Source organism: Aptenodytes forsteri, unplaced genomic scaffold (genome assembly GCF_000699145.1).
Source record: "Aptenodytes forsteri isolate BGI_AS27 unplaced genomic scaffold, ASM69914v1 Scaffold227, whole genome shotgun sequence".
NCBI lineage: Eukaryota > Metazoa > Chordata > Aves > Sphenisciformes > Spheniscidae > Aptenodytes > Aptenodytes forsteri.
Window position 1 is genome coordinate 1,586,938 of NW_008795365.1, and position 15,901 is coordinate 1,602,838.

The 15,901-nt window shown below is 40.1% G+C and overlaps 1 protein-coding gene across 1 annotated transcript in view; it reads left to right on the forward strand.

Moving 5' to 3' along the window:
- The window catches only part of WDFY3 (WD repeat and FYVE domain containing 3), a 185,528-nt gene that overhangs the window by 112,585 nt on the left and 57,042 nt on the right, over window positions 1–15,901 (forward strand). The window contains exons 20-27 of the mRNA XM_009280240.2: window positions 687–787; window positions 1,864–2,082; window positions 5,358–5,539; window positions 7,033–7,264; window positions 10,172–10,332; window positions 11,403–11,514; window positions 11,938–12,128; window positions 13,975–14,127. Of these exons, the coding sequence (XP_009278515.1) occupies window positions 687–787; window positions 1,864–2,082; window positions 5,358–5,539; window positions 7,033–7,264; window positions 10,172–10,332; window positions 11,403–11,514; window positions 11,938–12,128; window positions 13,975–14,127 (1,351 nt within the window). The remainder of the gene's footprint in view (window positions 1–686; window positions 788–1,863; window positions 2,083–5,357; window positions 5,540–7,032; window positions 7,265–10,171; window positions 10,333–11,402; window positions 11,515–11,937; window positions 12,129–13,974; window positions 14,128–15,901) is intronic.

Here is a 15,901-nt window from a genome sequence, read left to right on the forward strand (position 1 = left end):
TTGCCGCCCATGCTGCGTGCATTGGTGTAGATGCACTTGAGCTGGGCTATCGATTTTGCCCCCAGCATCGGCATGCCACCCCTAGGCTCATCTCTAGTGAGCCTGGTTTTATCCCCTTCCCCCTTCAAACCTAGTTTTAAAGCCCTCTCAGTGAGCCCTGCCAATTCATGAGCAATGATCCTTTTCCCCCTGTGAGATAGCTGGACTCCATCTGTCACCAGCAGGCCCGGTGCCATGTAAACCTCCCCATGATCAAAAAAGCCAAAATTCCGCCGATGGCATCAGCCCCTGAGCCACATGTTGATCAGGTGTGTTTTCCTGTTCCTTTCAGTATCCAATCAGTATTTAGCTAATTCAGTCTCTTTGAGAGTCCAGAACATCTCAAAGGCTGCAGCGAGTCATGGTTGCCCACAAGGGAGCATCTTATGCTATGGAGCCATGTGGGCATAAGTCTCTGTGCCTTTGCACCAAAGACATACGCTGCCAAAGCTCTTTGCACTGGAGATAATTTAGCCTCACAAGGAAAAATCTTGAGAATTAATTTCTACTTTTCATGAATACATATAGTCAAGGAGAGTGATGGTGTGCTTATGGTATATTTTCCTAGGCTATACTTTGTTTGTATTGAACTCCGGTTATATTGACTTTCATAAACTCTGGTGTGTTACTGGCCTTGTGTTTAACAGCTGCCTGTTCTTGCCAAGTTTGGCTCCCCATAATGCACCTACAAATAATGCTGTTACAACAGGACTTATTGACGGTGCGGTTGTCAGTGGAATTGGAACTGGTAAGTACTCGAGTATGACTGTTAGCAGTGTTTTGTATCTGATGTTTAGTTCTCTTGTATTTCTTTGCTAGCCATGAAGTGATAGTATGGTGTTGGCTGTTGTACACTTGCAATTGAGAACTTTTTGTGTCTTTTTGTGTGTGTGTGTTCCTGTTGCTTTTTGCCCCCAAATCAATGAAAAGCAATATAAAATACAAATGTGTGATTGCTTTAAAATACAAGGCTTTCAGCAGAAGGTTAAGTTGTAATCAAGAGAAGCATATGAATAACGAACCTGGATGCATTAAGAACAAGTTGAGGTAGTAGTGTGAAGAGCACAGGAAATGTGGAATGAATTGTAATGCTGTACTTGTGGTTTTGTTCTGCTGAATTCTTGACTGTATTTATTACAGGTGTAGTTACACACATCATCACAAAAATCCCATCTAAATTGTTTGCTATCCTTACACTTGTTCACTGTAGGCTGTTCACCCTACAGGAACCTGGTGTGCTGCGGGGCTAAATGAACGTGATCACTTAGTTAAAAAAGGTGTTAAGTCTAAAAACTAAGTTGGAGGTTTACTGCAGTAAGACGGACTTAGACAGTACTTGAAGTCTGTGACCTCTTTGTTGTTCTGTGGGAGCACCCTAGGAGATGAAATGGAGTCAGGTGTATGTGGTGGAGAGGTCTTCTTCAACAAAGGCTTCTTCAATGAGTCACACCTATTGAAGAAGCGTATTAGCAGTTTCTGAGGGCCTGATCCATTTCCACTTTTTTTTGTCTAGGGAACTGAAACTGGGTTGTTCTGAACAAGCACAGCTTCAGAGTTGACTTTTGTTTTTAGAATGGGAGGGAATAGTGTGCAATTCTTGCTTTACTTTGTTTTGAAAGAAACCCCTCTGAGCTAGCTTTAGGTGGCTTTTCCTCCAAGCTTGAGTCAGAAATGGAAGAAGTAACATTGAAGCCCATGAAGGAAAAGTTTGAGAAAGCACAGCTTGTATCAACTGAGCCGATATGAAAAAAGAAACAGGAACAAGTAGGTATCCTAAGTACTAGCTACTCCAGCGATATAATGGGCTTTCATTTTTGTTTTTAGGTGAAAGATTTTTCCCACCGCCATCTGGTTTAAGCTACTCAACTTGGTTTTGTATTGAACGTTTTAGTACGCCTCCTAATAACCATCCCGTGAGACTTCTTACTGTAGTGCGGCGTGCAAACTCTTCGGAGCAGCATTATGTATGTCTTGCCATTGTCCTCTCAGCAAAAGACCGGTCACTGATTGTTTCAACTAAAGAAGAATTGCTTCAAAATTATGGTAAGAGTTGTGTCGTGTCATCAGCTAATCCTGATGATATTATGGGGATGCAACAGCAAGTTTATTTTGAACCTAGTATCTAGAAGAATTGGAATTGTGTGTGATGGAACTTCAGTTGCAGCTTCACCAGCTCCTAATGGGTTTTGACAATGGAAAAATATAAAATGTAAACATTCATGTAGAAATTAAGGAGCTTTTATAATTTTCAAAGAAGATTGGATATCTGCATATAAAGAAAAACTTTTGCCAAAACCCCAAGTATTATAGATTTGAAGGAGGGATTACATCACTGTTTTTGGAAGAGTTTTGTCTTTTATTTGTCTTGTATCGTTCATTTTAGATATCGTTTCTTGAGGTGAAAATGTTAACTATCTTTGCTTTGAAGAAGTTTGGAAATAGTAAACTAACAGGTTGTGAAGACTTTTTCAATCTGCATAGTCCCAACACTGGAGGGCTATTTGAAGGCGATCAGTCATTCACTTCATGTTTTAATGCTGTGATCAGTTTTCAGAAAGAGTTTGTAGCTTCATTCGGTATCTGTTACAGAATATTCCTTATTTTCATGATAAGCGGACATTTGCATCATTAACTGCAGTAGTTTCTCTTAGTAGAAGTCAGATTCAAAACCTAAAACTTGAGAGCTGAAGACCCATAGTATAAGGGAGGAACTAAACCTCTTAAATTACAAAGATATTGACAGTGTTTTCTTTCTCAAAAGACCGAATTCTTATAAGAGAGGATTAAATAAGTTTATCTTCATATTAATTGCTTTAGTCTGTGCTGGAGCTATAGATCGTATGTTTTTAGTTCGTAAACCTCTTCTATCTAACTTTTGAAAAGAGATTGGATTTGAAGAGGCTTTGTCAGAGAAGATCTGAAGGTCTCTGACTACAAAGACTGTTTTTTAATTGAATGGGATACTTTGCTTTACTGGAGTCGTAGTTGGGGGGGTACCGCAAGTGCTGAGCAGGTAAGTACCCGAAGAACTGAGATGGCAGGCCTGCCAGCATGGGGACTGGAAGTGCTGACAGTCCATTGTAAGAATAAATGGGGTGGTTTAAGGATCTTTCTTGTGAGTGAGAATTGTGCTCAGAGGTGTTTGGCTGAGTAAAAGAACTTGAGGTTATTTTTGTATCTGAAAGTCAGTTCCAAGTACTCTGCTTTTATCATTTTCCTTGTGCTATTTCTAAAGAAATTAGTGTTCTGCCTGTGCAGGCAGCTGTTGAGGTAAGAGGATTAGTGGTTTCTTTTCCTTCAATATGAAAGAATGAAGAGAGATCTGAAAAGCTCCTATTTTCTGTTGAAGCATTCCCTGGTGGAAAATTTTTGAGCTTTGGTTTTCTGGGGTTTTTGTTGTTGTTGTTTGGGGGGGACGGGGACGGACACAAGCTTTCAAGTAGAGTGTGGGTCATTCTGCTTTGTGATGGAGAAGCTAATGCACCTGCAAACTGATCATGCCCTCTGGTATGAAGTCAAAGGATGCCTTTTAGAGAAATGAAAAAAATGTGTGCTGAGAACTAAAGTGTATTTCAACATTCAGGAGAACAGAATTCAGCACCCATTAGTGAAGAAAGACCTGGGAAATGCTGAAGAGTATAGGTGTGTGAACTGGGGATGGGTGGTCAGCAGCTTGTGGTTTGCAGCCCCTGCGGAGAGGCTGGGAGTGGGTTCCTCTGGCCGCATGTCTGGAAGGCAGGCATCCGTCTCTGACTCCTCTCACTGTTGGTGCAGAGATAGCCAATGGAGCAGCGGGTGCAGCTCACTTTACCCCACAGGAGCTGGTGCTTGCATCGGGTCAGCTGCCTTACGACCCAGGCACCGTTGCTGGTAAGGTGAAGAGAAGGCAAGGGTGACTCGCTGTGGTTACAGTACTGAAAGGGAACGGATGAGACGTCATGAAGTCTTTGTTTTGACTTAGGCAGAAACGTCTCAGCCCTGAGCTACCCCTTCAGTAGAAGCACTTCAGAAAATTAATTTTCCTTAGAACTGCAAAAAGGGAAGAAGAGAAGCCACTGTGCTGAGGCTTGAGTTAACGAGTACCCCTGGTCTGTGATGCATCTCACTAGCCAGATGTCATATTTGTGGCTTTTATTAAGGAAAAAAAGTCTCAGGTTTTCAACCTCATCTTTAACTTCACTTATGCTTTGTAATTTAGCATGATTCTGACGCAGATGCTTTGAAAGGCAATGTTTCTAATTGTATCTTCTTTTGTGTGTGACCTAATTGTTTAAGCAAGATAGTGGCAAGCTTATACTGAGTGTCTGTGGCCAGGTGCTGGGGGGCCAAGAGGGCGCTTCTGTGGGAAGAGGCCGGGGCTGCCCTGTGCCTGGATATGGCCAGTTCCAGCTGGCTCCGCAGTGGACCCCCCGCAGGGCACAGCTGAGCCCAGCAGCCGGGCTGGTGGTGCCTCTAGGAAAACACATGTACATGAGAGGGCGAAATGCTGCATGGAGTGAGGAGTAAGTTAAAAAATGTGACAGAAAGCACCCTGAGGACACAAAGGTGAGAGCAGAAGGAGGGGAGGAGGTGCTCCAGGCCCCTGGAGAAGACCACACTGGAGCAGGTAGTGGGGCCTGTGGAGGAGACCATGGTGGAGCAGGGAAAAGTGTGAGGAGAAGGTCCAGGAAGTATGGATATCTTTCTCTCCACGGTATGAGAAAGGTGAAAAATAGCTCCGTAGGTTTAGAGAGACATCTGTTACTTCTTGCCAACTACTGCTGTAAAAACGTTTTTAGAAAAACAACAAAAAAATTTTTCTGTGACCTGCATAGTGGCATGAGAAAGTTAGTAAAACTTGAGCAAACTAGTCATTCCAGCTAAAATTTCAAAGGGAGGGTAGAAGGGGAGAAGTAAAACGTAATTGTCAAAAGTCTAAAAGTATCCTGATAATTTTCTTAGAGAAGAATTAAGGCAAAGGAAGAAGAGACCCATTGTTGATACTACCAAAACTATACTGGTTTGTTAATGTGCAAGTATCTAATGACGTTCAGCCTGTCAAATTGTGACAATTTGATCTGAATACTTTCTCAAAACTTCCGATTTCATTCTTTCAATTCTTGTATTTGAAAGTCTAAAGTCATATCTTGTTAATCATGTGATTTCATTTGTATCTTGTTAATTGTATTTGTGGTCACATTGTTAACTATGTGTTTTCTAAAATTTCGGCTTTAATGTATTGCTGTAGATTGTTTCGTGTAAAGCCTAATGATATAAGAAGCTTAAAACAGACAAATAACATTTCTTCTGGTGCCCGCTAACTGGTACTTTCCCTTTAGTTGATGACTTCAGTGAGGAATCATCATTTTATGAAATTCTTCCTTGTTGTGCCCGTTTTCGCTGTGGTGACCTCATTGTGGAAGGCCAGTGGCATCATCTAGTTCTGGTCATGAGTAAAGGCATGCTAAAGAACAGCACAGCTGCGCTCTACCTTGATGGACAGCTTGTTAACACTGTTAAGGTAAAATAAATCTTTAAATCCTCATTTTTACTGGTTGGAGTGATTTCTCTCTCTCTGCGCATATACATCTGTAAAAAAACCACGCAAAACAACAACAAAAAACCACACTAAAAAAACCAAACAAACTCTAAACCAAAAGCAAAAACCAAACCCAAAATGAGGAGCCTTGCAAAAAGAGGTCTTTGCTCACTACACAGCTCGGACCCAGCCCTAGTCCTGCTAAGGGGAGAAGATAATGAATGCTTTCTCAGGCATGAGCGATAGTAACACTAAAGTGAAGTGGACATGTTGTATTGGATGTGAGGCAAGTGTGGCACGGCTATGCTGCTGACTGGATTAAGTAGAAGGATGATAAAAAGCTGAAGAAGACTTATCCCAGGACCATGTGGCAGATCTACCTTTGAATAATAGGGAGGTTACAGAGTAAGACAGTTTTGCCAATTTAGCCATGTTTTTCTTTCCCCAACCCTCTTGCCATCCCATAAATAGCATCCCCTTGTCAGTGATAGCTACTGAGATGTCCAGTGTTGTTGTTAGCTGATTGTAGATGAAACACATTTGGTTGTAAAGGTCAATATTTTATTGTTAGGTAGAAGAAACTAGGAGGCCAAAAGCAGAGAGCAGTGAAGAGCACTGTGGACCTGTCCACTGAGCACAAAGTATTCCTGACCTGTAACTGATAACTAAAGAGCATTTGGCATCTGGCAGGCGTGGGCCTTAAGGGAGTAAATTAATCCCGGTGTGACGTGCAAATTAGCTAGTGTTACTATACTGCTATAGGTAAAACAGTATTTTGACTTTCAAGGTTTACCTTTCAGTATTCCTTTTGCAGAAAGAGGACTATAGTAACTTTACTTGTTACGCTTATAGCTGTAACACATGAGTATGTATCTAGCCATACGTGACTACATTCAACAGCTGGTAACAGAATTTTTGCAAGGTAGATGGAAAATGTCTGTAAGATTGTTACTGCCATTATATATAGGCCAGCATCTTCTCCATGTATTTGTTTTATTGCCATCTGAAAATCTTATCAAATTTTCATCACGTTTGCATGTTAGCTCGAAAGAGTATAATTACCAAAGGCACGTTTTCACCAGCTGAAGGAGGAGGAGAAAGAACACAAGGTTATGAGATCATCTTACTGCTTTTGCAAAAATAATGACCATCATAAAGCACTGTGTTTTTAGAAGCAAGATACGCCCTTGTTCTTTAGCATTTTTAAGCACAGAACTCGCATGTTCTCATCCTGTGTTTCCATACACACCTTCATCTTTTGAAAGCTGCTTAACTTCTGATCTTTGCATTTACCTTCTGGTTAGTGTTCTTTGCTGACTTTTGCTGTATAGTTTCAGAATACCGTGCATTACATAGCAGTCATTTGGTACATCCCCTGGTTTGCAAATCGCTTTCCCGAATTTCTGATCTGTCTACTTTCTTTTCACAGTACCCATGCTATCTCAATAACTTCCCTGTGTTTTTCTCCCTTACAGCTTCACTATATTCATAGTAGCCCTAGTGGATCTGGTTCTGCCAATCCACCTGTAGTCAGCACTGTTTATGCCTATATTGGCACACCACCGGCACAGCGCCAGCTCTCTTCATTAGTGTGGCGTTTGGGCCCTACACATTTCCTGGAGGAAGTTTTGCCTGCCCCAGGTGTTAGCACCATTTATGAGCTGGGACCAAATTACGTCGGAAGCTTTCAAGCAGTATATGTACCATGTAAGTACAATTCAAATGGCAGCTAGTAACTTGGCCCGGGTGCAGTGGAATCTTTTGTGTGCATATTGGCAGAAGAGGTGAGAAAGCAGAGTATGTGGTAGCAGAAAGGAAAAGCCGGCTGTTCGTAAGAAGATTAGTAGCTGCTATTGAAGAGGATGATAGAAATCCAAATTACTGTTTTAACATACTTCTGATAGTTCTTGTACTGAGATATGCTAGAAGTCCTTGTATTCCTCACTTTGGTTTTAAACCAGTTAGAAGTGCTTAAAGCTGTCATTATTCATACTGTATATTATATTTATCTGTAGAAAGTGAAACTGGAACGGCATTTTAACTTGTCAGTTTCTAGTGATAGCACTCATTTGCAAATCTGCAATGTATTCTGTACTTCAAACACAGCTGTCTTGAAATGTCATTGTTTATAGGGCCTAAATAGGTCAACTGAGAAAAAAAATCAAACAGGGAGGGATTGTGGTACAGCAGATAGTCTTTAAGCATTCGTTGCAAACAAATATGGGCAATTCTGTTACATTTTTTAAGTGTTCTTGTTTGAAATTGAGGGGAGTGCAACACGAAAAGATGTGAATAACCTTATTAGAAATGTGTGTCCATAACCTGTTTTTAACTATTCAGACAACAGATTCTTCATTAGCTCTGGTAAGATGAACTGTCACTAGCGAGATTTTCCTGTTCTGTAGAGCTCCCTGTCTTTCTGTGCAGTTAAGAATAACATCAGTGTTACGTCAGAAGATGCTCATTGCTTTACCTGGCTATTACAGGGCTTTTCAGTGAAACGTAAATAAAAATAGGGAACATATCAAGTCATCTTGTCCTTGCATTGTCTTTCCCCATGAGGACCATAATGCTCTCCAGCTCTTCTGGAGAGAAACTGTCACCATCTCAAGGAAGGAGGCAGTGAGTGACGAGAGTGGTAGGAAAACAAAAGTATGTACAGGGAGTGCACGGTCTTACTTTTCATGATGAAAGCTGTCCCTAGAGTGGTGACAGACACCCCCCACCCCAAATGTTAGATAATCTTCAGGTTGTGAAAGAAAGAAGTATCATAAAAAAGAAGGTAGCTTTCCTTGCCCATCTTGAGTGAAAAACCAGGGAATTGAATTTTGCCATCTACAGATCTGTGTCACGTACTTGCTTTTTTGACAGCTAGGCAAACCTGGTGAGCAACTCTGGATTTAGGTATCTGCTAGTCAATTATAATTTCTCCTGGAAGGCATTTTGACTGGCGCTGTGCAAGTACCAAATTAGCCAAAGTAAATTCCGTGAATGTGAGTTTGTTCATTCACTTCCAAGAATTAAAGATCTTCCTACCCTTATGCTAAGGCCATGTTCACCAGGAAGCCCACAGTAACTTAAAAGAATTCTTCCCTTCTTAACATACTGACTTTTTCCAGTGCGCCAGTGTATTTCTCTCGCACAAGCTTTGCTCAGTTCATTGTATTTCAGGAGTGGTCTGCTCCAGAACAAAGGACGTGTTTCTGTTTGGGTCTAAGCTGTTCACGTCATGTGCACTGTGCCAAACCCTAAGGAGTTTGATAGGGGGTGCAGTATGAAGCTCTGTATCTTACCCTTTTATTTTGGCCTCTCTTTCCAAAATGCTTGTTTTTCCTTAGTGTAATGATTATTTGTGGGAATCCTGGAGAAGGGAAGAGCCCTTGCTGTCTTCCGCTGTTGTCCTTTACAAGGAAATTGTGTCTGACTTGCAATTTGCCCATGCAATGCTTCTTTCAGAAGTTTTGTCCCTGTTTTCAGTGAGCAAGATTGCCATCTTCTGAGACTTTGCCCTGTGTTTAAACGAAATGAAAAACCTGATGCTCTTTAAGTCTTGGAAAGACCCCTCAGAGAGCAGTTACTAGTTCAGGAGGAATTCCTTTGTCTGTTCACTGGACTGGAGCAATGTTCTCAGGGCATCCGCATGAGCAGAGGATCTAATGAGGATTTCAGTTATGGGGAAACCAAGACTTCTGAAATTCTCTCTTAAGTGAGACTTGACAGAGACTTGACCCTGGTTCAAAAAATTATGTAGACACCCAGTTTCTCATTTGTTTCAGTGTTAGGTGAGGAACCTTCATGCTTTTTTAATTCCATTAATGTGTTTCACTGGAGTTGCAGACACCTTTTGAACTGGAATGAAGATGCAGAAGTGAATCTCTATGTTGAGCTTTCAGGTGCTGAGTTTTGCACGCTTCCTCTGAGCATTGTAGACACCTGTCAGTCATAGTGTTTGCAGTGTCTCACAAGAAGCATCCACTTTAGGAGCATTGGATACAAAATACTAAAGATACAGTTATATATTCTCTTTGATGCCTGGGCCTTTTGGTCTTTCTTCAGTCTTGCATCTCTTGTACCATCCTCTAAGGCGTTTTTCCTGGAAAACCATTGTAAAAAGCCTGTTGTCACAGGCAAATATGCAGATGTGCCAAATACTTCTCTGTTTTTTGCGTACTTTGTTTTTCTTCAGGTGGGAAGGGAAGCGAACAGCCCTTAGGCTGTACGCAAACTGAGTACAGGAGTAATGTTGCCTTCCAAAAATTCAGATGAGGAAGCACCACATCTTCTATTGCTTGACCAAGCCACAGGCTGCCAGTTGCCATTACGGGTTAATATTGTAGACCTTCTTGAAAGGAAATGTTTGCTGTGCGTTGCCCTTTCACCTTAAATAGCAGATTTATTCCACAACTCGTATGCTATCAAGCTACTCTTCGGTACAGCAAGCAAGTATGCAAAGACAATATCAAATCTCAGCTATTTGTAAAACCTTTCTTCTCTACTTATTTTGCAATATAATTTGCTTAAGATTTTGCAATATAATTTGCTTAAGATTTTACTCTTAAAACTGAAAAGAAAAATGGTGCTATTACTGAAATAAACTTTTATTTTGTCTTTAAGGCAAAGATTCAAAGTCTGAAGGAATCAACCCATCTCCAGTATCTTTGGTACCAGAAGAGAAGGTCTCTTTTGGTCTCTATGCACTGTCAGTTTCTTCATTTACAGTGGCAAAAATAAGGAAAGTTTACAACAAGTTGGATAGTAAAGCTATTGCCAAGCAGGTATGTTGGGAAATGAGTTGGTTAACATGTACTACTTGTTTGTTCCTTTCTTTTAACTTCTTTCAAGGCAATTTGTGCAATGCAACCAGGAACAATAATGTACTTGTCAGAAGAGTTGCCCATAATCACTTTCATGTTTAAAAAAAAAAAAAAAAAAAAATATTGAAGGAGATTGTACTCCTAGATTTTATTCATGTTTTTGGAATTACTAGTAGCTATGTATCTTAACACCTTTTGGAGGTATTTTGGCTTTTTAATGTAGATAGCAGTTGTAATCCCGTTGAAAAACAGTTAAGATTATCGTTGAACAATATTTCTACCGTTGCAGATGAAAAAAGCTGATAGCTTAGTCCTCTGACTGTGATTCAGATTTGGAAACCAGAACATCGGTTTACATTTTTCTTCAAAGTACATTAAAAGTCAGTGAATTATTTGTAAAAGGACCATCTATGAAGAAAGTCTGAGAGAGTTGGGGTTGTTTAGCCTGAAGAACAGAAGGCTCTGAGGAAACCTTATTGCAGCCTTTCAATACATACGGTGGGCTTGTAAGAACAACGGAGAGAGACTTTTTACCAGGGTGCATAGTGACAGGACAAGGGGCAAGGGTTTTAAACTGAAAGAAGATGGATTTAGATTGGGCATAAGGACGAAACTTTTTACAAATGAGGGTGGTGAGACACTGGAAGAGGTTGCCTAGAGAAGCTGTGAATGCCCCATCCCTGGAAGGGTTTGAGGTCAGGTTGGATGGCGCTTTGAGCTCATTTAGTGGAAGATGTCCCTGCCCACAGAAGGGGGATTGGACTAAATGATCTTTAAAGGTCCCTTTCAATCCAAACCATTCTATGATCCGGTGGAATTATTTTTAAAGTTAGATTCATCTTCCTTAAACTTTGGAGATGGGAGATTTCTCTTTACTTTAGAGAATGTCCTGATGACTCTAGAATAGGTCTATTTTGTTTTATGTTACTCACTCTTTATCACAGGAGGAAAATACACAAGTTAAGTTCAGGCTTACATAAAAAAAAACCTCTTCCCTTTAGCCCTTGCTTTTTTTCCCTTGTTTTGTTCAGCTGGCGATTTCTTCTCATGAAAATGCCACACCTGTGAAGCTGCTACATAACTCAGCAGGGCATTTGAATGGACCAGCGCGCTCCATTGGTGCAGCTTTGATAGGATATTTGGGTGAGTTGAGTACTTGAGAATTATTATGCTTAAACATGATTAATTACTTGTCAATAAGAACTTAGGTCTAGAAGATAAATCATGTAATTGTTGAATGGTACATTGTTAAATTTATTTAATATTTTTATATTTTATGGACATACTCTTATCTTTTTTCTTTTTTGCTAACATGGGATGTTTGTTTCAGTATATTTGAGTTATCATTATGAAAATATACTTAATTATTTTACCTTGGGTCATAAACTATTTTCATTTGCCCTGGAAAATCCACTTCCTCTTCTGAGTTTGTCATAGTTCTTCTAGTGATACTCTTTTCATAATTCAAGCAATGCTAGAATGCAAATTACTGGATGTGTTCACAATGATTTCCTACAAGAATTTGATTTGATTTGATTTTAATTTATTTTCTCTGCCTATGCTCAGGAGTAAGAACATTTGTCCCCAAGCCTGTTGCCACTACACTGCAGTACATTGGTGGAGCTGCTGCTATTTTGGGACTTGTAGCCATGGCATCAGATGTAGAAGGGTTGTATGCAGCTGTGAAGGCCTTGGTCTGTGTGGTAAAGAGCAATCCACTAGCCAGCAAAGAAATGGAAAGAATCAGAGGTTATCAGGTATGTAAGAAATGTCTTAAAAAAGACCAGGCTGATTGTACAGCTACCTGAAAGGAGATTGTAGCAAGGTGGGTGTTGCTCTCTTTTCCTAAGTACCAAGTGACAGGACAAGAGGAAATGGCCTTAAGTTGCGCCAGGGGAGGTTTAGATCGGATATTAGGAAAAATTTCTTCAACAAAAGGGTTGTCAAGCATTGGAACAGGCTGCCCAGGGAAAGTGGTTGAGTCACCATCCCTGGAGGTATTTAAAAGATGTGTAGATGTGGCACTTAGGGATATGGCTTAGTGGTGGACTTGGTAGTGCTAGGTTAATGGTTGGACTTGATGATCTTTAAAGGTCTTTTCCAACCTAAATGATTCTACGATTCTGTGAATCTTCACTGTCTGTCCTAGCAGTTCCCGTGGAAATTCCTTGTTGTGTTGTGGTAACCTGACTTTCTGCTCTTAAGTTTACTGAGCTCTTGGCTAATTAGCATAGATGAGTTATTTAGGATGGCTTTTAAAGGAGAGGGTGGAAAGTTTTGCTAAGCAGTTGTGCACGTTTAGCTGCTTTGCTGAAACTGACCCTTCATTAATAGCAAGGAAGAGCACAACTATGGCACTTAGATGATTCTTTTCCTGTGATTGTGAGTCCACCCCTGCAAGCCCGGGAGCTTCTATCTCCGTGATCTGCCAGCAAGAGAGGAGGATAGGGACACATGAAGAAAACCGAACAAGTAGATTCCTAGAATCATCATTTTGAGGAGACTGCACAGACTTTATAGCTGGTGATGCTGTTTGCTTTCAGGCTGAAGACTTATTAATTCTCCATCGGGGTGGGGAAAGTGCAATCAGTTATGCTGAAGGATTGGTTGACTGACCTGAAAAGATCTTCATATGACCAATGCATTTTATGTTTCTCAGGAAGACTGCTTTACTGAAATGGAAAGTTCGTGCTGTGGTTTGGGCGGAGTATTTACAAACCTTATAATGCTAATGGCTAGTATAGTTATGTCGAAATATATTATTCCATGTAGCCTGTTGCAGACCTTGGCTTACTTTAACCAAACAAATCCAGACAGTGTCTTCCTTGCACCATAAGCAGTCAGTGGATCATCACATATGACCTTACATTCCACTTGTATTGACCTCAGCAAATAGCATGGTTTGAGAGAGATTCCCAGAAATCTGTATTTCTTTAATAATGTTTCAAGGAGGATGGTAAGCTGAACAAGCCAGTATGTTGAGAGTTTAACAAATTTGTATCAGAAGATGAGAAGTAGCAATAGTACATCTGGCAGTTTGTTCTTTCCCAACCCAGATTGTAAGAAGTTAGAGCAGAAATGAGGACTGAAAGGACGACATCTGTGGTCATGCTTAGGGCAACAAAGGGTAGCAAGAAAAAAGAAGGTCAGGCTTATTCAGATTTATGTTGTCATGGCTACTTTTCTTCAGTGCCAGAATACCTCTCATTTGTGCATGCAGTACTCTAGGGGTGCTGTATTTAAGTCTACCGTGTCCACAGTTGCTGTCCAGGAACAGAACTATCTGAGAATGTATCATGTGCCGTCTTAAACTGTGACTGACTACCAGAGAGCTGAGGTGTGTCTGTGTGTGCCTAATCCTCAGGGCCTAGATACTGTCTGCAGTGTAGAACAGATGTTTTATGAGCTGGAGGGTGTCCTGGATGTGCCCCTTTTCTAATCAACCGTAATGCCACTTTCAAGCTTTTTCATCAAGAATATCAACTATCAGACATAGTTTAAGGGCCTTCTCAAAAGGGACATTTCATCCATGCTTGTTTGTGCTTAGACAACATTGCTGTGTGTTTATAGGCTACTAATTCCTTTTCTGTTTACTTGTTCAAGTTGCTGGCAATGCTGTTAAAGAAGAAACGATCCCTTCTGAACAGCCACATACTCCATCTGACCTTTTCTTTGGTGGGAACTGTTGATAGCGGGCACGAGACCTCCATTATTCCAAATTCTGCTGCCTTCCAGGATCTGCTCTGTGATTTTGAGGTATGTAAAGCTGCACAGAAAAGTGATGATGATACTGGATAGTGATTAAGTCAGGTGCTGATAGCATACCTTAAATATTGAACAACAGCAAACTAGGTTGTTATCCTGAGAACTTACTGTTTCATACATAGTACAGCAAAGCAGCTGAGCAGCAAGACTATTGGTAACTTTTCCTGTTGAAATGGCTTGAATTGCTGTAGAAACAATGAATGGGTCCCACAGATTTTTCTGCTTTTTGTTGTTCTAGAAGATACGTTTTGTAGTTTTCTGTTCCGCAGCAATTTCTTTTAACCTGTGTGTTCTACTGCAGTACATACATCAAGGCATGAAAAACATACCAAAAATAACAATAGGAGGTAAACTTTCAACATAGCACGTAGGAATCACTTTATCATATGTCTCCTGCAAAGTTAATAGTAAGGCAGTTAAAATTCTGCTTGCACGACCTATGAAATATTTAAGTGTTGTTGAGTTAAACTAAGGAAAGTAGAGAAGTTCAGAAGGAAATGCTAATGTAATAGAGGCTGATAAACAGTGTTACACGATCTGTAGAACTCGTCGTTTAGTGTTTGCTCCTTTGGCATTAATCTGTACCTGACACAGACCGAGTAAAAATATTCTGATTCACCTACATGAAAATAAATAAATAAATATCCTCCTGCCACTACTAATCCAGCTATAAGATACTGACTTAATAGTGCAAGTCCGTCTTGCACAAATGGCTTTATGGAGTTATCCATTTCCTTTTTTTAGATGTCTATTTGAGTATTCCAAAGCACTCCTGGGAAACTATTTGTCTGTGGAAAAAACTCCTTCTGCTTACTATAGCCTTTATTTTAATAAAATCAACTGGCCTTGTTAACTTTTTTTTTTTCGAGAGCTCTAAGGTCTTTGGTGCACCCAACCAGCTCCCCTTGCCGAGATCAACAATACACCACAATTATGGCACAAAAAAAAGAGGAAGTGAAAAGGGCAAGCCTGAGCCTCTTTTTTTTTTTTTTTCCCCCCACCTTAGTGGGGATTTAATACAGAGGAAATCTGTCACCCACCGAAGTTTCCTTTTTTTTTTTTTGCTTTTTGAGGCGTAATATTAAAACCAGAAATAAGTTTGTGCCATGTCTAAACATAAATTCTTCAGTATCATGTAACTAGTTATTCTTTAACAAACCATTTAAATTACAATAATGCTTCCTTTGTGCTCACAAAATTAAACATAGACTTAATAGAAGTTATTACATCTATAAGAGGTAATATTTGTTGTAGAGGTCTTAAGGTAGATGAACTGTTTAGCAGGGAAGAGTGTGAGTCACAGCCCAGCTCCTTTTACAGTGAGGCATGTATTCTGCTGAAGAATACTCTTCTCTCTTCTCTCTTTTTTTTCTTCCCCCCCCGTCCTCTTTCTCCCATAAAGAAACCAGCTGAGAAAGTTCATCAATGCCATATAGTCACTCAGACAGCAACTACTGTATGAAAGATCCAATTTCATATTGCTTGGTTCATGTCTGGTTTTTTTCCTAAAGACCAAGAACAACTGGGGAATGAATACACTTAAGAGATTAAAAAAAAAATTAAAAAATATGCAAGTAGTAAGTCCGTGAATCACTAAGAAGAAAATTTCCAAAAGCCTCAGTTTTGAGCTTCTTTTTTTTTTTTAATTACTTATTTCTGTATTCAGAAATCGGTGACCCAAACATTTCACTTTAATTGGATAAATTAGATGTTCTTACTCTTATACTAAACAGGGAAATTAAAAGATTTGTTCTGAAAATTTTAG